Source organism: Chinchilla lanigera, unplaced genomic scaffold, assembly GCF_000276665.1.
Source record: "Chinchilla lanigera isolate Chin_1 unplaced genomic scaffold, ChiLan1.0 scaffold00030, whole genome shotgun sequence".
In the NCBI taxonomy this organism is placed as follows: domain Eukaryota; kingdom Metazoa; phylum Chordata; class Mammalia; order Rodentia; family Chinchillidae; genus Chinchilla; species Chinchilla lanigera.
The window spans coordinates 4428580-4445676 of NW_004955431.1; the positions used below are offsets into that span (position 1 = coordinate 4428580).

The 17097-nt window shown below is 38.1% G+C and overlaps 1 protein-coding gene across 1 annotated transcript in view; it reads right to left on the bottom strand.

Annotated features, from left to right (window-relative positions):
* LOC102012676 (guanylate cyclase soluble subunit beta-2-like) overlaps positions 1-17097 on the bottom strand; it is a 69414-nt gene that overhangs the window by 40712 nt on the left and 11605 nt on the right. The window contains 1 exon segment of the mRNA XM_013515724.1: positions 9952-10039. Within this exon segment, the coding sequence (XP_013371178.1) occupies positions 9952-10039 (88 nt within the window).

Here is a 17097-nt window from a genome sequence, read left to right on the forward strand (position 1 = left end):
CTGTTTTCTCTCCTTGTATTTTGTGCACCAGAGAGCTAACTGGAACCTCTAAGAACAACATTAAAAACTACAGAGGTGCATAGTAAATGGAACAGCTAACACCTCCACTGTGACCTGTGGTTAGAGAGGAGCATGAAATTAAACAGCTTTGCACTGCTGGACTGTGCAGCCCCAGGCTATCCTCATGCTACCAGGGCCAGGAGCAGAAACATACCCCACAGCACCCACAAACACACCTCACTAGTAAAGTTACAAATAGCAGCATGGGTGGCAGTGGTGACAGACCTTGCAAAGCAATGGTGGGAAGGTAACACTCCCCCTTCAGGTGAAGAGTAAAAATTGGGACTGAGAAGCACTGGACTGCAATGGAAGAAGCAGAGGACAGGATCACATCAAAGAATCACACCACACCCTGCAACAAATGACCTGAGAGGACAGAGACTTGCCAGTGGAAGAGGAACACAGAAGGCTGAGCAAGCACCAGGAGGAGCTAACAGGGACTGGGAACAGCAAGCACCCTGTCTCTGTCTGAAAGTAGCACCACAACAGGAAGAGAGACACTGAGAGAAATGGGGTAAGGAAACAGGCTGCTAAGGGACATGCAGAAAGTACTAGCTGAAAACTCTGGCCACAGGCCCCCACAACTGAAGGCCAAGATCAGCCTCAAATCCAGCACAAATTCTACTGCAGGCATGCTAGTGTTATCCATCAGTTTTGGGCTCTCAGTGTGCATAAGAGGAAATTTTTCTTCAGTTTATTTTCTTTTTCTTCTTTCTTAGCTGGTTTCTTACCTATTTGTTTTCCTTTTTCTTTTTTGTCTTTTACTTACATTTTTATGCCAATCTATTCATCCTCTTTCCCCCTTTCCTCAATTTACTTCTCTAGACTTAATCATATTTTCATATAAGTAAATAGTCTCTCTAATTATTCTAGTTAACTTTGATAATCCCTTGCTTACTCCTTCATTCTTCTTCTTCTGCACTCTTTTCTAGCCTCCCAAAGCTTGTGTAATCATCGTTGTCCTCCAGTCTTGCTTCTACTTTATTTATTTTCAGTTATCTCTGCTTTATCCACCATCCTTCTTAAATTTCCCTGCCACAGGGTAAAACCACACTACCAAGGGGAATCATTTTGCATACAATCTCTCAACTTACAATTGGTTCTGTTGTATAACTGTAGATTTTGCTCCTATGGTTAGAGGCACAAAATTAATAGTACCACAGTCTGTCAGTTTCTAAAATGTGCTTGATGCTATTGTTATTGTTAACTATACTACTTTAGCTAGGATGTCATATCTATTCTAATCAGTTGTTCTCATTTCTGTAGCATTTCTGGGAAGTTCTGGGGTAATAAACTCACCACACCGCAGCACCAAAGGATGGAGACTGAGTCAAAAAGATACCAATATCTCACTCTTAATTAATTGAGCAGGTAGGATATTGGGAGGGACACAAACCAAGAAACTCCACATACAGAAGGCAAAGCTGAAGAACAGATTTTGTCTAGAGAGGCCTTGATTCTACTGATAAGCCTTCTACTACAAAAACTTACAAGGACCAACACAGAAAACAAAATAAAAACTTTTGAAACAGAAAATGACAAGATGCAGAAGTAAAATGCAACCTCAAAGCTCCAGCCCACCCAGAACAAGTCTAGGAGATGAGATAGAGGAAAATGGAAGATACACACCTGAACTTTATGAAATGATAGCAACTGAAGTACAAATATAACTCTACGAGGTTATAGAGGAAATCAGATCAGAAATAATCTCTCAAGCAAAAAAGAAATGAAAACAATCATAAAGGAATTGCTCAGCAAATCTAGAGCAGAGATAGATTTTTAAAAAACAGAGAACCATAGGAAACTAATGGAAACCATACATGATCAATATAGGAAAGCAATAGAATGCATGAAATGGATTCAAGCAGGTAATCAGGAAATTAATAATTCCAAAAGCTGGAAAAACCACTTGAACAAAACTGAAGATAGACTTTCAGATCTTGAAGACAAGATCCTGGCTAGAAATCACAAAAGGAAAGGTCTCTTTAAAATAACTACCCAAAGCTTCAAGATGATGCAAAGAAAAAGTATAGAAGACTAATTGGTATCAATGAAAAAGCAGGAGTCAACACAAATGACATAGAACAACTATTTGCAAAAGTAACAGTAGCAAATTTCCCAAGCATGGGAAAGACTCTGTCATACATATAAGTGAGTCATACAGAAATTCAATTATCCATAACCAAAATAAATCTACATCCAGATATACAATAATCAAGATCTCAGAAATTTTGTACAAGAACAAAATATTAAAAGTGTTAGAGAAGAGAAACAGATCACCTATACAGGAAAGTCCATCAGAATCACAGTAGACTTCTCAACACAAACCCTCAAGTCTAAAAGAATTTGGAGTGAAGTATTTCAAGTCTTGAAAGAAAACAACTTCCAACCCAGATTGATGTACCCTGCAAAACTATCTTTCAAAATTAATGGAGACATAAGATATTTCCATTACAAAGAATGACTGAAGGAATTCATGACCACCAAACCAACACTACAAAGTGTACTGAAAGATATTCTAGACAGAGACAAAAATGACAGTTCCAAGAACAACAACAGAAAGAAACCATCAGGCAGGGCAAGCAATTAAAGAGAGGGGAAAAGCAGGAAAATAACAGCAGGAGAATAACATAACAAAAGAGATGCCATAACATATCAATTATAATGATCAATGTAAATGGCCTCAATTCATCAATCAAAAGAAACAGACTGGCAGAATGGATCAAGAAACAAGATCCAACAATATGCTGTAACTGTGATATTCTCTAAAATAAACCATATACTAGCCCATAGAACATGCTTCAGTAAATGCAAAGGAATTGAAATAATCCCATGCATATTATCTGAGCACGGTGCAATGAAATTGTAAATTAAGGGCAAAAGAATAGCAAAAACTCCATAAACACATGGAATTCAATAACACCCTCCTGAACAACCAGTGGGTCACAGATGAAATTAAAGGAGCAATTAAACAATATCTATAATTAAATGAAAATGCAAATACAATATACTGGAACCTGTGGGATGACTTGAAAGCAGTCCTAAGAGGGAAATTTATAGTGGTGAACTCTCATATCAGAACAGAATGAGCACAAATTAATAACCTTATCTTGCACCTCAAACTTCTAGAAAAAGAACAGAAAGTCAGGCCGAAAGCCCATACAAGGGAAAAAATTATAAAGATCAGAGCAGAAATTAATGCAATGGAGTCTAAGAAAATAATACAAACAATTAATGAATTGAAGAGTTAGTTCTTTGAAAGAATAAATAAAATTGATAAACCCTTAGCCTACCTTATCCAAAAAAAGGAAAGAAAAGATTCAAATTCACATATTCAGGAAATAAAAGGGTGAAATCACTACAGATCCTGTGGAAACTGAGCAGATCATCACTACCTAATCTGAAAACTTTTACTCACACAGAATGAAAAACTGAGAAGAAATGGACAGATTCCTAGATACATATGAATTACCAAAGCTGAATCAAGAAAATATAAAAATTCTGAATAACCCAGTATCAGTTCATGAAACTGGAAATGTAATTAAAACCATACAAACAAAGAAAAGCCCAGGTCCTGAAGGATTCATTGCTAAATTCTATGAGAAATTTAGAGAAGATCTAATGCCAATACTCTTCAAACACTTTAATGAAATTGTAAAGGAGGAAATACTCTCTAACTTATTCTTGGAGGCAAGTATAACCTTAATGCCAAAATCAGAAAAAGAGGAAACTACAGGCCAGTCTCCTTAATGAACATGGATGTAAAAATCCTCAGTAAGATACTAGCAAACAGAATGCAGCAAACCATCAAAAAGAGTATTCACAGTGACCAATTGGGATTCACTGAAGGGATGCAGGGATGGATCAACAAACTTAAATCAATAAATTTAATACACCATATCAACAGAGCCAAAGACAAAAATTACATGATCATCTCAATAGATGCAGAAAAAGCTTTTGACAAAGTCCAACACTCATTCACGATAAAAACTCTACAGAAAATCCGTATGGATAGTCTTTATCTTAATCTGATAAAAGCCATCTGTGACAAACCTACAGCCAACATGATACTAAATGGACAAAAGCTTAAAGCTTTCACTTTAAAATCAGGAACAAGACAAGCATGTCCACTATCACATTCCTACTGAACATAGTTCTGCAAATACTAGTCAGAACAATTAGACAAGAGAGACAAATAAAACAAATAAGGATAGGAAAGGTTGAATTTAAATTATCATTATTTGCAGATGAAAAGATACTCTACATAGAAGGCCCCCAAAATTCCACCTTCTAGATTTAATAATCAAATTCAGTAGCACAGCTGGATATAAAGTCAACACTCAAAAATCAATGGTATTCCTGTACACAAACAACAAACTCACTGAGGGAGAAATTAGGGGAAAGCACACCCTTCACAATAGCATAAAAAATAAAATTCTTAGGAATTAATCTAACACAGGAAGTAAAAGACCTATATGTTGAAAAGTATAGTATTTTTTAAAAGGAGATCAAAGATGATATCAGCAAATGGAAAGATAACCCTTGCTCATGGATAGGAAGAAACAACATAGTGAAATGGCCATACTCCCAAAAGTATTATGCAGGTTTAATGCAATCCTGATCAAAATACTGTTAGTATACCTCACAGAACTAGAGAAAACATTTCTAGAATTCATTTAGAAGCAGCAGAGACGTAGAATAGCAAAGGCAATCTTTGGCAACAAGGGCAAGGCAGGAGGCAATCAATCCCTGACTTGAAATTATGCTACAAAGCTACTGTGATAAAATCAACATGGTACTGGCAAAAAACAGACCTGAGGATCAATAGAACAGATTAGAACATGTAGACACAACTAAAAATACACTCAGCCACCTTAGTTTTGACAAAGGGGCCAAACATATTCACTGGAAGAAAGATAGCCTCTTTAATAAATGGTGGTGGAAAAACTGGCTGTCTACATGCCAAAGACTAAAACTAGACCCATGTCTATAACCATGCATTAAACTAAAGTTAAAAATGGATCAAAGATCTAAATATTAAAACAAAAACTAAATCTACTGGAAGAGAAAGTAGGTAGAAATCTTGAAGATATATGGGTAGGCAGGGAGTTTATGAACAAAACCCAAACTGCATGGGAAATACTTCAAAGAATCAACAGTTGTGATCTCATCTTATTAAAAACCTTTTGAAAATCAAAAGAAATCACCAACAGAGTTCATGGGAAAAAATCTTTAGCCAACTGTCCCTCAGACCAAGGACTTACATCTAGAACACAGAAAGAATTGAAAAAAATCAAACCTCTCAAATTCAGAACCAATCCAAAAATAGGCATCTGAGATGAATACACACTTCTCAGATGAAGAAATACAAACAGCAAATAAATATATGCAAAGGTGTTCAGTATCACTGGTCACTTGAGAAATGCAAATTAAAACAACACTGAGATCCCATCTCACTGCTGAAAGAAGGGCTATTATCAAGAAATCAACCTATAACAAATGCTCGGCAGGGGGCTGTGGGGAAAAAGGAACTCCCTTCATTGTTGGTGGAAATGCAGACTGGTGCAACCACTGTGAAAATCATTATGGAAATTCCTCAACTAGCTAGGATTAGAGGTTCCATTTGGCCCAGCTATTCTCCTTCTGGGTATCTTCCCATAAGAATTTAAAAAATCATACCATAACAATATATGCACACCCATGTTTATAGCAGCACAATTTGTAATAGCTAAATCTTGGAAACAACCCAAATGCCTATCACCTGAGGAATGGATAAAAAAGATGTGGTTTTTTTATATAAGGGAGTACTATTCAATGATAAAGTAGGGTAAACTGGAGACTTTTATCCTCCAGTTTAGGTAAATGGATGCAACTTGAGACCATACTCATAAGTGAAATAAACCAGACTCACATGTAAAAATATCATATTGTCTCCCTGGTGTGAGACACCAAAAAAGTAAATAAGGTCTAAAATGTGCAATAGATGTTATAAAATGGGAAGAAATTGCTCAAAAGGAAAAATGAACCCAGGATGGGTGAAAGGGGAAAGGAGGGAAGGGAAAAGGAAAAAAAAATGAAAGTCAGTTATATTATTACTGTCTCAGTTCATTGAAAAGGAAGGTTTGTTCTAATACTGATTGAAGAAATTTTAGTGGCCATATCTTGTACTCTGAATAACTATTTTAAAGATTACAGTATACAATGTATTAACTATTGTTCTCCTACTATTATTTTGTTATGAAATTTTGTTTTACCTTTTTTCCATAAAATAAAAAAACGAAATCCTGACACCATCATCACCACACAAGTCTCCCTTACTGTCAGCTGTGGGGGAAACGCAGGGACCTGGGTGACACCCCCACCAAAATTATCCAGGCTTGGCAGGGATAGGCTGGGGCTGCAGGCCACAGATACTCCACAGTCCCTGGACCAGCTGTTCATAATGTCTTCCCCTAAGATTTTTGGTAGGGCAGCTGGATGTCAGCTAGGATTGCCGAAAGGCTGCTTGAGCCCAGCACTGAAGGAAGCTGAGTAGCCACTGTAGAAAGGTCCCAGAAGTGGTGCTGTCCTTGGAGACTGAGTTCTGGGACCTGAAGGACCAAATACTTTTCCTTCCTGTGCCACATTTCCAGTCTCAGGTCCCAACCCCATCTAGTTCTGTCGGGAGCTTCAGGTGGCAACTGACGAGGGGCTACCACCTTGTGTCTGATTGGAAATTATTTTAATGACTAGTTGGTATGATTTCTCCTAGCTCCAATCACCATCATCCTGCCTGGCCTCATGGGCACCCTGAAGCATGTGTAGCTCTGCAGTTCTAAGACAAGAGCAGCCTCATGAGCAGGAGCAGCCTGGTAACCCAGAGCAACAAGTGGTGCAAAGTTGGCAGGGGAAGTAGATGACTGCCTCTTTCTGGAGGGGACTCTGGTTGTCATATGCACCCATCTACCTAACTCTCCGTGACATCCCCTTTCTGGCTTGGCAGAGACTTTTCCCTGGAAGGTCTCTGCACCCAGGAGATGACAATGAACACGACAAGAGACCCAGAGGTCAAACTGCCATATGAAAATCAAGGGAAAAGCCCTCCGTTCTATCAGTTCCAGGTACTTGGGAACAAAGTTGTTTCAATCTTTCAAACAGAAAATCTCTCTGAAATTCAAAGAAGAGGGAAATACATTCAATACCTCACCACATGCAAGTATGTTGTTCATCACTGCTGTATTCCGGAGGAGCCACCTGTTTTCCGGGGCTCAGCTTTAGCACCTGCAGCCCAGTTACTGCAGTGGCTGTAACCTGTAGCCACCTCACAAATTGCTCCTGAGGATGGCAGCTCATTTGCTGAGCTCCCAAGGTACCATAAAGATGAGCTCAGAAGCAGAGCCCCTTCTGCCTGACACTGCACAGGCACTGACATTGAGTGAGAGGACCTGACCTGACCCTTCCAGCATCTCAGGCTGTCAAGTGCCAAGCACGCCTGCTGAGGCAGCATCTCCCTATAATCTCCAGATACCACCTCACACTCTTACAGGGACCTGTGGGTTGGAAATGGGGAAAGGAAAGGAAAGAAGGAAATACTTTTCAAAAGTTCAGTGTGTGCCAGGTACTATGTCAGATATTCTCACATACATTAGCTCACTTGGTTCTCAAATCAGCTCTGGAGCAGAGATGTCACTATTTTTGTTTGAACAATGAGAAAACTGTGATCTCAACTCAGGTTATTAAAGGAGAGAGGCAAAGCTAAAATTTTCTTCTGTCCTGGACCTTTCCCCTCAGGACGTGGAGAGTGGGCAGGTGCTGCAAAAGAAATAAACCCTGGCTGATACACGCATGGGAGAAATCACCCTGGGCATACAAGTGCACTCTACACAGGACCATGGGGTCCCCACTGTGACCCTAGCAATGGCATACTCAGTCCGGGGCAGATGGATAAATGAACTATGGCAGAGCAGAGGCAGGAGAAAGGCCCTCAGTGTCCTTCCCAGCATGTCAGGCCCATTTTCAGCTGAATACAAGTGTGGCCTAAGGGAATTCTGAATGTTGTTCTTCCAGACACTCAGACCTAATGGTAGTGAAATATTTCAAAGGTATAAGAACATATGTGATGATGAACTCAAAGTGCCATTCACAATTTAGGTGTGCAAGAAATCCAAGGCTACTCAAATAGAAAGGATCACACGTGAGCCCTGGATTGCATTAAATAGTGTCCCACACAATTCACATCCACCAGGAACTTGTAAATGTGACCTTATTTAGAAACTAGGTATTTCTATACAATGGAGTGTTACTCAGCTATAAAGAAAGATAAACTCGAGGCTTTTATAGGTAAATGGATACAACTAGAGACCATACTCATAAGTGAAATAAATCAGACCCACATGTGTAAACATTGTATGTCCCCCTAGTGTAAGAAAGAGTAAATAAAATCTAAAAGGTACAATAGATATAGTGAAATGGAAAGAAACTGCTTAAAAAGAAAGAATAAGTGGAATGGGGGAAAGGAGAAAAGAAAGAAGAAAGGAAGGATATAGATATATATATACACAAGGTAGCTAAGATAATTGTACTACTAATTTCTATTGGCTTATTGAAAGAAAAATTAGTTCTTACATTATTTGATCAGTTTTGCATGCCTATATCTGGTAATCTGAGCAACTACTTTGAAGATAACAATATGCAATATAACAACTGTTGTTTGATTTCCTATCTGGTTTTAAAATTCTGTATTGTCTTTTTTGTTTTTTGACTGTTTTTATAATTAAAAAAAATTTAAAATGAATTAAAAGTCTATTGCTGAGCTCTGGAATACTGAAAAAAATTAGGACTTTGCAGATATAATCATATCAATAAGAAGTCAATTGGGGAAGATCCTCAACCCAATATGTTTGACAGTATCCTTATGGGAAGAGGGAATTTAGACCCAGAGATACAAACACACAAGAAAGAGCCATGTGAAGACAGAGGCAGAATGGAGTTGGAAGCCACAGGCTATGGTCTCTTGGGGACCCCCAAATGTTGGAATAGGCAAGGATTTCCCACAGTGCCTTGGGAGAGAGTATGGCCTTGCCAGTAACTTGGTTTTGAACTTCTAGCTCTGAACTATGAGAACATATTTCTATTGTTTTAAGCTACTCCATTTGTGATAGTCGATTCTCATTAATTGAGGATTCCATAATTGCAAAACCTTCTGCTTGCTGAAATTTATCAATAGTTCTAAAATCAAGAGTCATAGAACTGTCAAAGTCATTGATAGATATAGGGAAAAATTCAAATTAGCCAATGCAAATCTTTCTAAACTAAGGTCAAACAAGGCAATGTTCTATGTTTTCACTTCAATTCTCATACTAGAAACAACTATTGTTGCTACAGCCTATTTAGTACCATGATTTCCCTTTTTTATATTTTGTTGATAATTTTGCTGATTAAAATGACCCCCAAACCATTTTAGCATCAAAGTGCTGATTAGTTTCCCTAAGCACAAGAAAGCTGTTATATCACTTGCAGAGAAAATAGATTTCAGATTAGCTTCATTCAGGTATGAGTTACAGTGCTATTCACTATGAGTTCAATCCTAGTGAGTCAACTATATATATACATATATGATGCATATGTCCACCATATATGACTATATATACATACATATATATATATATATATAATGTTTTTAAGCAGACATAAACCAAGTTTATGCACTGACCAGTTGACAAAAAATTTGTAGCAAGAGACTCTCAGAAATCTAGCTCCTCTTTTTTCCAAAGAGCAATGATGCAGTATTCACTAACTTAGCATTTGTAGCCACTTTATAGAACATAACCACCATGAATAAACAGAATCAGCTACATTTTGTTGCAGCAGCCTTAAGGAAACCAAAACAGGCCCTTTATACTTAGCCAGCACCTTGGAGGCCTCTTGTATGAGCTTCATGGTAATGGTGTCATCATACACTGTGTAGGTCATGAAGGCATCTTGTATTTCTAAGGAAACTCTGGAAGACAAAGTAAGGTGCAATTAATACCCTGTCACTAGAACTTCATCCAAGGAATATATCCACAGACTCAGTAAGATACAGTAGAAGCAATCTATGCCTGCTTATAAGGAACATGAGAAATGGGCAGCCTCTTTTTTCTTGCATACTGCTTTGCTAAGACAATATGCTCACCAAGAATTCGTGTAAAAACTAAACCAATTGACATTTTCTAATGAAATAAGGATTCTGCTAAGAGGAAAGGAAGAAGAGAAAAATGACTATCAGAAAATATCTTAAAGTGTTTGGGAGTTGGAGAACCACAAAGTGTGAGATGTTTCCAACTCACACAAAGCAAGCTCAGTTTCATGCAGCATGAGAGATGTCAGCCACATAGATACTTAAGTCCACACATGCAGGCAACTTGGAGATCAATATTTAGTTGGAACAGCAAAGCATTAAATGAGTGTTCCTCTGTACTTAGTTCCAACTAGTGATACCCAAACTGTCTGGGCAGGACACAAAAGCCAGGCCAGGTGCATCAGAATAATTTGGGGAATAAAACAGATAGAGATTTCTGAGCCCCTGGAGGTCATGTCTGGAACTCTATGGTTTTTAACCACTTACCTCCTGACTCTCCAGGTTTGGAAACCACTGCCTGGAAATCTCTACTAGATGCAATCCAGCAAAGCAACAGATTATGACTGATAGATCTTACATCATTCCACCTAACTAAGCAGATGTGATGGTTTTCCCAAATTCAGAAGTCACAAAGCCCACAGGAAAAATACAAAGCACTTCGTAACAAATTTCAGGCCAAGGAAACGAGAACCATTTAAGTGATTGGAAATTGTTCCTTCAACAGCTCCCTTACTTGAGGAGAAGAATTCTTATAACAAGCTTTCCTGTAGCTATGTGACACAGATATATTTAGGTGTCTAGAGGGTTGAAGGGTTTGTCCGAGGGTTGTGACCATCTAGGAGTTAGAGAAAGTACCAGCCTGCCTTCCTGGATGGCCTTTCCTCAGCCTCTCATGCTTCCCTTATAGTGCAGATCCCTTAGCTGGACACCTGTAGCCCTCTGTGACCTAGCCCTCCTTACCATCCCCTGGCCATCTCTCCTGTACCTCCACTCCACCAACTTTTCACACTTCTTTTCTCCCAACATGGCAAAGCTCTTCTCTATCTGGAAGGTTCTCACTGCCTCTTATCCAGCTAGCTTTATTCCTCCTTCTTAACTCAGGTTCAGAATCACTGACTCAATCACTGGGTATCACAGTCACCCTCTGAGCCACCCTCCAGGGCTTCCTGTGTTATCTATCTAAGCACTCATTGTGCAGATGACCTCAGATTCACACATCTCTGTGGTTTTTTTTTTTTTTTCATACTACAAAATATAAAGCTCAGGAAAATGGCATTTGTTTTCTTCTCAGACACCTAGCAAGGTACTGGGCACACTATAGGATCCAGATCCATACCTATGAGAGGATTTGGGAATTCAGATGAGAGAACTGTATGTATTCACTGTGTGTGCATCAAGAAGAAGCCTCAGAGTCAAGCCTGGTCCTGCCACAGCATACCTGGGTGATTTGGAACAAATCTTACCATGCCTGTATTTCTTCATCTTTATAATGATAGTACTGGAATTGGCCAAACAATGGATTGCTCCTGACTGCTGAGTCACTGCAGGGAATCTGGTACTTAAAGCAATAGTTCTCAAAGTATGACCTATCAAACCCTAAAGTGTTCATATATTTCATTCAGATATTTCAACCAAAACCAAACACCACAAGGATCTATGAGGTAGAGCTCATGAAGACATTGTTCGCCCTTTTTTCACTGGTTGTTACTTGAGTTAATAGTTCAAAAGCATCGGTGAGTGAAACATGATCGGTGCCTCATCATGAATCAAGGAAGCTGCACTGAACAATTATATTTCTTATTATAGTCTTTTTTGATAGTCATGTTCTTTGCCACCACATACTTACAGGAAAAAAATTCCAGTTTCACTGCAGGTTGTTCTTGTGGAGTCAGTGATAATCATCAATTTTAGTAAATATGGACCCCAAGTGCATATCTTCTAAACACTTTGTAGGATGAAGTGAGAAATACACAGACACATGAAGTAATTCTGCTATATACAAGTGCATAGACAGTCACCTCCAGGAAAAGCACTTGTGTGACTGAGCTGAGCTGAATTAACCACTTTTTTTTCATGAAAATAATTTCTACTTGGAAGAACGACAGATGAACTATGGTTACTCAGTCTTGGATAACTGGCAGAAATTTTCTTTAAAAAATGAACAAAGTTAGGCTGCCACTTCAAGGAAAATAACTGGCAGAATGTGTTGTCAATGGTAAACCTCAAGCTTTCAAATAAAAGCGAGAATTTTGGGAAAATTCACATCTGCCACTTGTAAGCTTCCCTTTCACAGATGCATCTCTGCTCAGATTCTGGCAATGATATTGGCAAATGAGGTTTTCATGTTGGATAATGAGACATACCAGCACTTATAAGACCTGCAGGACTTGGTAAACTAATAGTTTCCCAAAGACTAATGCATGACAGCACAAAACAATGGAGAAAGATTTATTTCAAAGTGTAACATAGACCACAGCATTTTAATATAACACACTGTGAAGAAGGTCATTGATACCATTTCAGATTCAACATTGTAACTGTCCTTACCATTTGGTAAGCTTTTGTGTGCCTCAAAGCAAATAGTCACAATTTTCTGAGAAGTGTATAAAAGTTCTTCCATCCACATTTTGTTCATATATTTCAACCAAAACCAAACACCACAGCAGATGGAGTGCAAAAGATAGAATACAACCATTTTTTGTTAAATTAAACAGTAAAGAGATTTGTAGAAATGTAAAACAATGCCCTTCTCACTAAATAATAGAGTTACTATCATTAAGGTATGTTATTGGGCCAGGTGTGGTGGCACATGGCTGTAATCCCAGCACTTGAGAGGCTGAGGCAGGAGGACTGCTGGGAGTTCAAGGCCTGGACTACATAGTGAGATGTAGTCTCAAAAAATAAGCAACCAATTTGAATTCATGGCTGCATAGAGGAGGAGTCATATTGGAGCCACTCAGAGAAAATCAACTAAAAATACAGGTAACTAGAAGAAAGGCAGGGACATATATGCTGATGCCAACATCAATTTGAAATAAGAGACTTGTAGTTCAAAGAAACATAAGAGTGGGACTTTATAAAATGATTATCCAGCCCACAGGGCTGCCTGTGGGGAAGCCCTCCCCAACCAAAAAATAGGAGAGAGGGAGGGAGAGAGAGAGACTGCACATGTGTGGCAAACTCAATTCACACAAGATCTATCTGGAATAAAAGACCCCTTGCCTCTTTTAATTTCCCTCAAACAGAGGACACTGTAGCCTGGCAAGAAATTGCCCTGGTACACACAGGAGTAAGTGACTGCTTCCTCCCCAATGGGACACTAGGTTTTCTTCTTTTTTCTCTTTCTCTCTTGTGTGAGGAACCACTACAAACAACAAGCTTAAGGAATGGCATCAGTGTTGAGGATAGCTAGTGGAACAACAGACTCCTCCTGCTCTACCAGCATGACAGTGGGACTCAGACCACAATGCAGCAGTGACCAGCAATGCAAGCAGCCTTGGGTGGGGGTGCTGGAGACAAGGAATGGAAAATTAGTACTCCCCTACCCGACAAGCAGCATCGGGCCACAGGGACAAGGAATGGGAAACCAGCATTCCCCTACCCTGCAACCAGCAACACAAGCACACTTGGGCCAGAAAGTCAACCTTCCCTCGAATTGGAGACAAGCAGCAAAAGCAGCCTTGGGCCATGGCAGTTCAGAGACATGGGCAGGGCATCCAGAAAGCTTCTGGCTAAAGACTGGCCACTGTGGCCACTTCTGGAGGCCAAGATAGGCCCCACATCCAGCACTAATCCTATTGCAGGCTAGGTGGTGTCATGCAGCAGTTTGGGGCTTGCTCTGACTTGGACACTACCACAGAACTGTGGACACCAGAGGAATCTTATTTTTTTCTTTGCATGTTTTATTTTCCTTTTATTGTTGGATGTTTCATTTTGTTTTGTTTTTTATTTTTGTTTTGGCAGTTTAAATTTATATCTCTATTTTTGTTCTATTCATCTTATTTCTTTTTCTTCAATTATTTCTCTTGATTTTATGATATTTATATGTGAGTGAACACTGTCTCTAGTCTTTCTGATTTGCTTTGATAATCTTGTTTTTTCCTTTATTCTTTTTCTCCTACCCTCTTCTCCAGTTTCCCAAAGCTTACATGATCATCCTTTGTCCTCCAGCTTTTCTTCTATTATATTTCTCTTCACTAATCACTTTGTTTAATCCCTTATCCATCTTAAATTTCCCCACCACAGGATAAAATCACTCTACTAATTAGGGGAAAATCTTTGCATATGAGTTCCTGATTTATCTTGGATCTTGTTGAGTAAAACTTGTCCCTATGATTAAAGGTACCAAGTTAAGTGCTACCACAGTTTGTCAGTTTCTGACCTGTGCTTGATGTTCATGTTATTGCTAATTGTACTACTTAAACCAGAATGTCATACCTATTGTAATCAACCAGTTGTTATCTCTTGTATGACATCACTATGATAGTCTAGGGTCATGACCATCACCATAGTCCAGTACCAAAGGACTGGGTGCTGAGCCAAATAGAAAGCAATAGCTCATCCTTAATAAATTGGAAAGGTAGGATCTTGGGGCAGACATAGAAATAAAAAAAACCACCTACACCTATAAAACATCTCTAAAGAACAGACATTTACTAGGGAAACCTTGATACTAGTGACAAAGCTATCCCAAATAAGAAATTTATAAATGTCAACACAGGAAACAAAATAAAATAAAAATACAAAGTGACAAGATGAAGAAGTCAAATGCAACTCCAGACCTCTAGCCCACCAATGACAAGTCCTTGGGACAGTGCAGTAGAGGAAATCAGAAGTCACCCACCTGAATTTTCTGAAATAATAAGAGCAGAAGTAAAGAAAAATACAATTGAATGAGGCAATAGAGAAAATATTAGCTTGGGTTAAAAAAGAAATGATGATCAAACTGAAGGATTTGCTCAATGAATCTAGAGGAAACACAGATAGAAAAAAAGAGGAGCTTAGGGAAATGATGGAAACTATGAATACCCAACATAGAAAAGAAGTGGAATACATGAAACAGATTCAAATAGATATCCAGAGCATTAAAGATTTCACTGAAAGAAACTGAACAAAGGTGAAGACAGGATATGAGATCTAGAAGACAGGATAGCAACTAGCAACTATGAAAAGAATGATATGTTAAAAATAGCAAAGGACCATGACAAATCAATTCAAGAGCTGCAAGATGATGCAAGTAGAACAACATAAGATTGATCAGAGTGAATGAGAAAGCCAGAAACAGTGTAAGTGCCATAAAAAACTTGTTCGCAGAAGTAATGGCAGAAAACTTCCCAAATGGAAAAACAATTTGACATGCAAATACATGATTCACATAGAATGCTAACTAGCCATGACCAAAATAAATGTGCACTGAGGCATATAATAATCAAGATTACTAGAAATTCAGCACAAGAACAGAATATTAGAAGCTGTTAGAGAAAAGAAACAAATTACCTACAAAGGAAAGCTCATCAGAATAAGAACAGACTTCTCAGACCTCAAGTCAAAGAGCTTGGAGTGAAATATTTCAGGTCCTGAAGGAAAACAGCCTCCAATCCAGACTGATGTACCCTGCAAAACTATCTTTCAAAGAGAAACTGGGATGGAAGAATGGAGAAAAACAGGAAGGGAAAAGAAAAAAAAAATATATATATACATATATATAAAATACTTAAGACAGTTATACTACAACTTTCTCTTAGTTCATTGAGAAGAAAGGTTTGTGCTAATATTGTTTGGACAATTAAATGCTGATATCTTGTACTCTGAGTAACCAATTTAAATAGAACAATACACAATGTGTTAACCATTGTTACCCTCCTATTATCCTGTGTTGAAATTTTGTTTTTTTCTCTTTTGAATAAGAAAAATAAATTAATAAATAAAATAGTGTCCAAAACACTGAAAAAAAAAGACTATCTTTCAAAATCAGTGGGGAAATAAGATACTTCCATGGTAAAGAATAACTGAAGAAATTCATGACCGCCAAATCAGCTCTACAAAATGTTCTGAAGGATATTTTAGAATGAGATAACAAAGACCACAATTTGAAGAACACCAGTAGAAATATGCCACCAGACAGGGCAAGCAATTAAACAGGGGAAAGACATGGAACTAACAGCAGGAAAATAATATGCTAAGGATAAGTCATACATATCGGTTATAACCATCAATGCAAATGGTCTCAATTCACCAACCAAAAGAAACAGACTGGGAGAATGAATCAAGAAAAAGATCCAACAATATACTCTATACAAGAAACACTTAAAAAGAAATTCATAGGCTAAAAATCAAAGGATGGAAAAATAATACTCGATGTAACAAGAACTAAGAAAAAAAGCAGGGGTAAATATTCTATTTGCAACAATGTCAACTTCAAACCAAGACTAACCAAAAGAGATTAAGAAAGTCACTCCATACTTGTTAAGACAAAATTCCAAGAAAAAAAGATAACAATTATAAATATATATGCAGCAAATACAAGTGCACTAAACTATATAAAACAAGTATTAATGGATATGAAAAATCAAATAAGCTCTAACACAATTGTAATGGAGGACCTTCATAACCCACTATCACAAATAGATCAAGTAGACAAAAAAAATCAACAAAAATATAAGAACTGAACCAAACCTGTAAAAAAATGGACTTAGTAGATATCTACAGTGTCCACCCCACCACATCAGAATGTTTACATTCTTCTCAGCTGTACACAGGACATTCTCCAAAGTAGACCACATACTAACTCATAGAACATGCTTAAGTAAATGCAAGGGAACTGAAATTATCCCATGCATATTATCTGACCATAGTGCAATGAAACTGGAAATCAACTGCAAAAGAAACCACAAAAACTCCATAAATGCATGGAAATTAAATAACACCCTACTGAACAA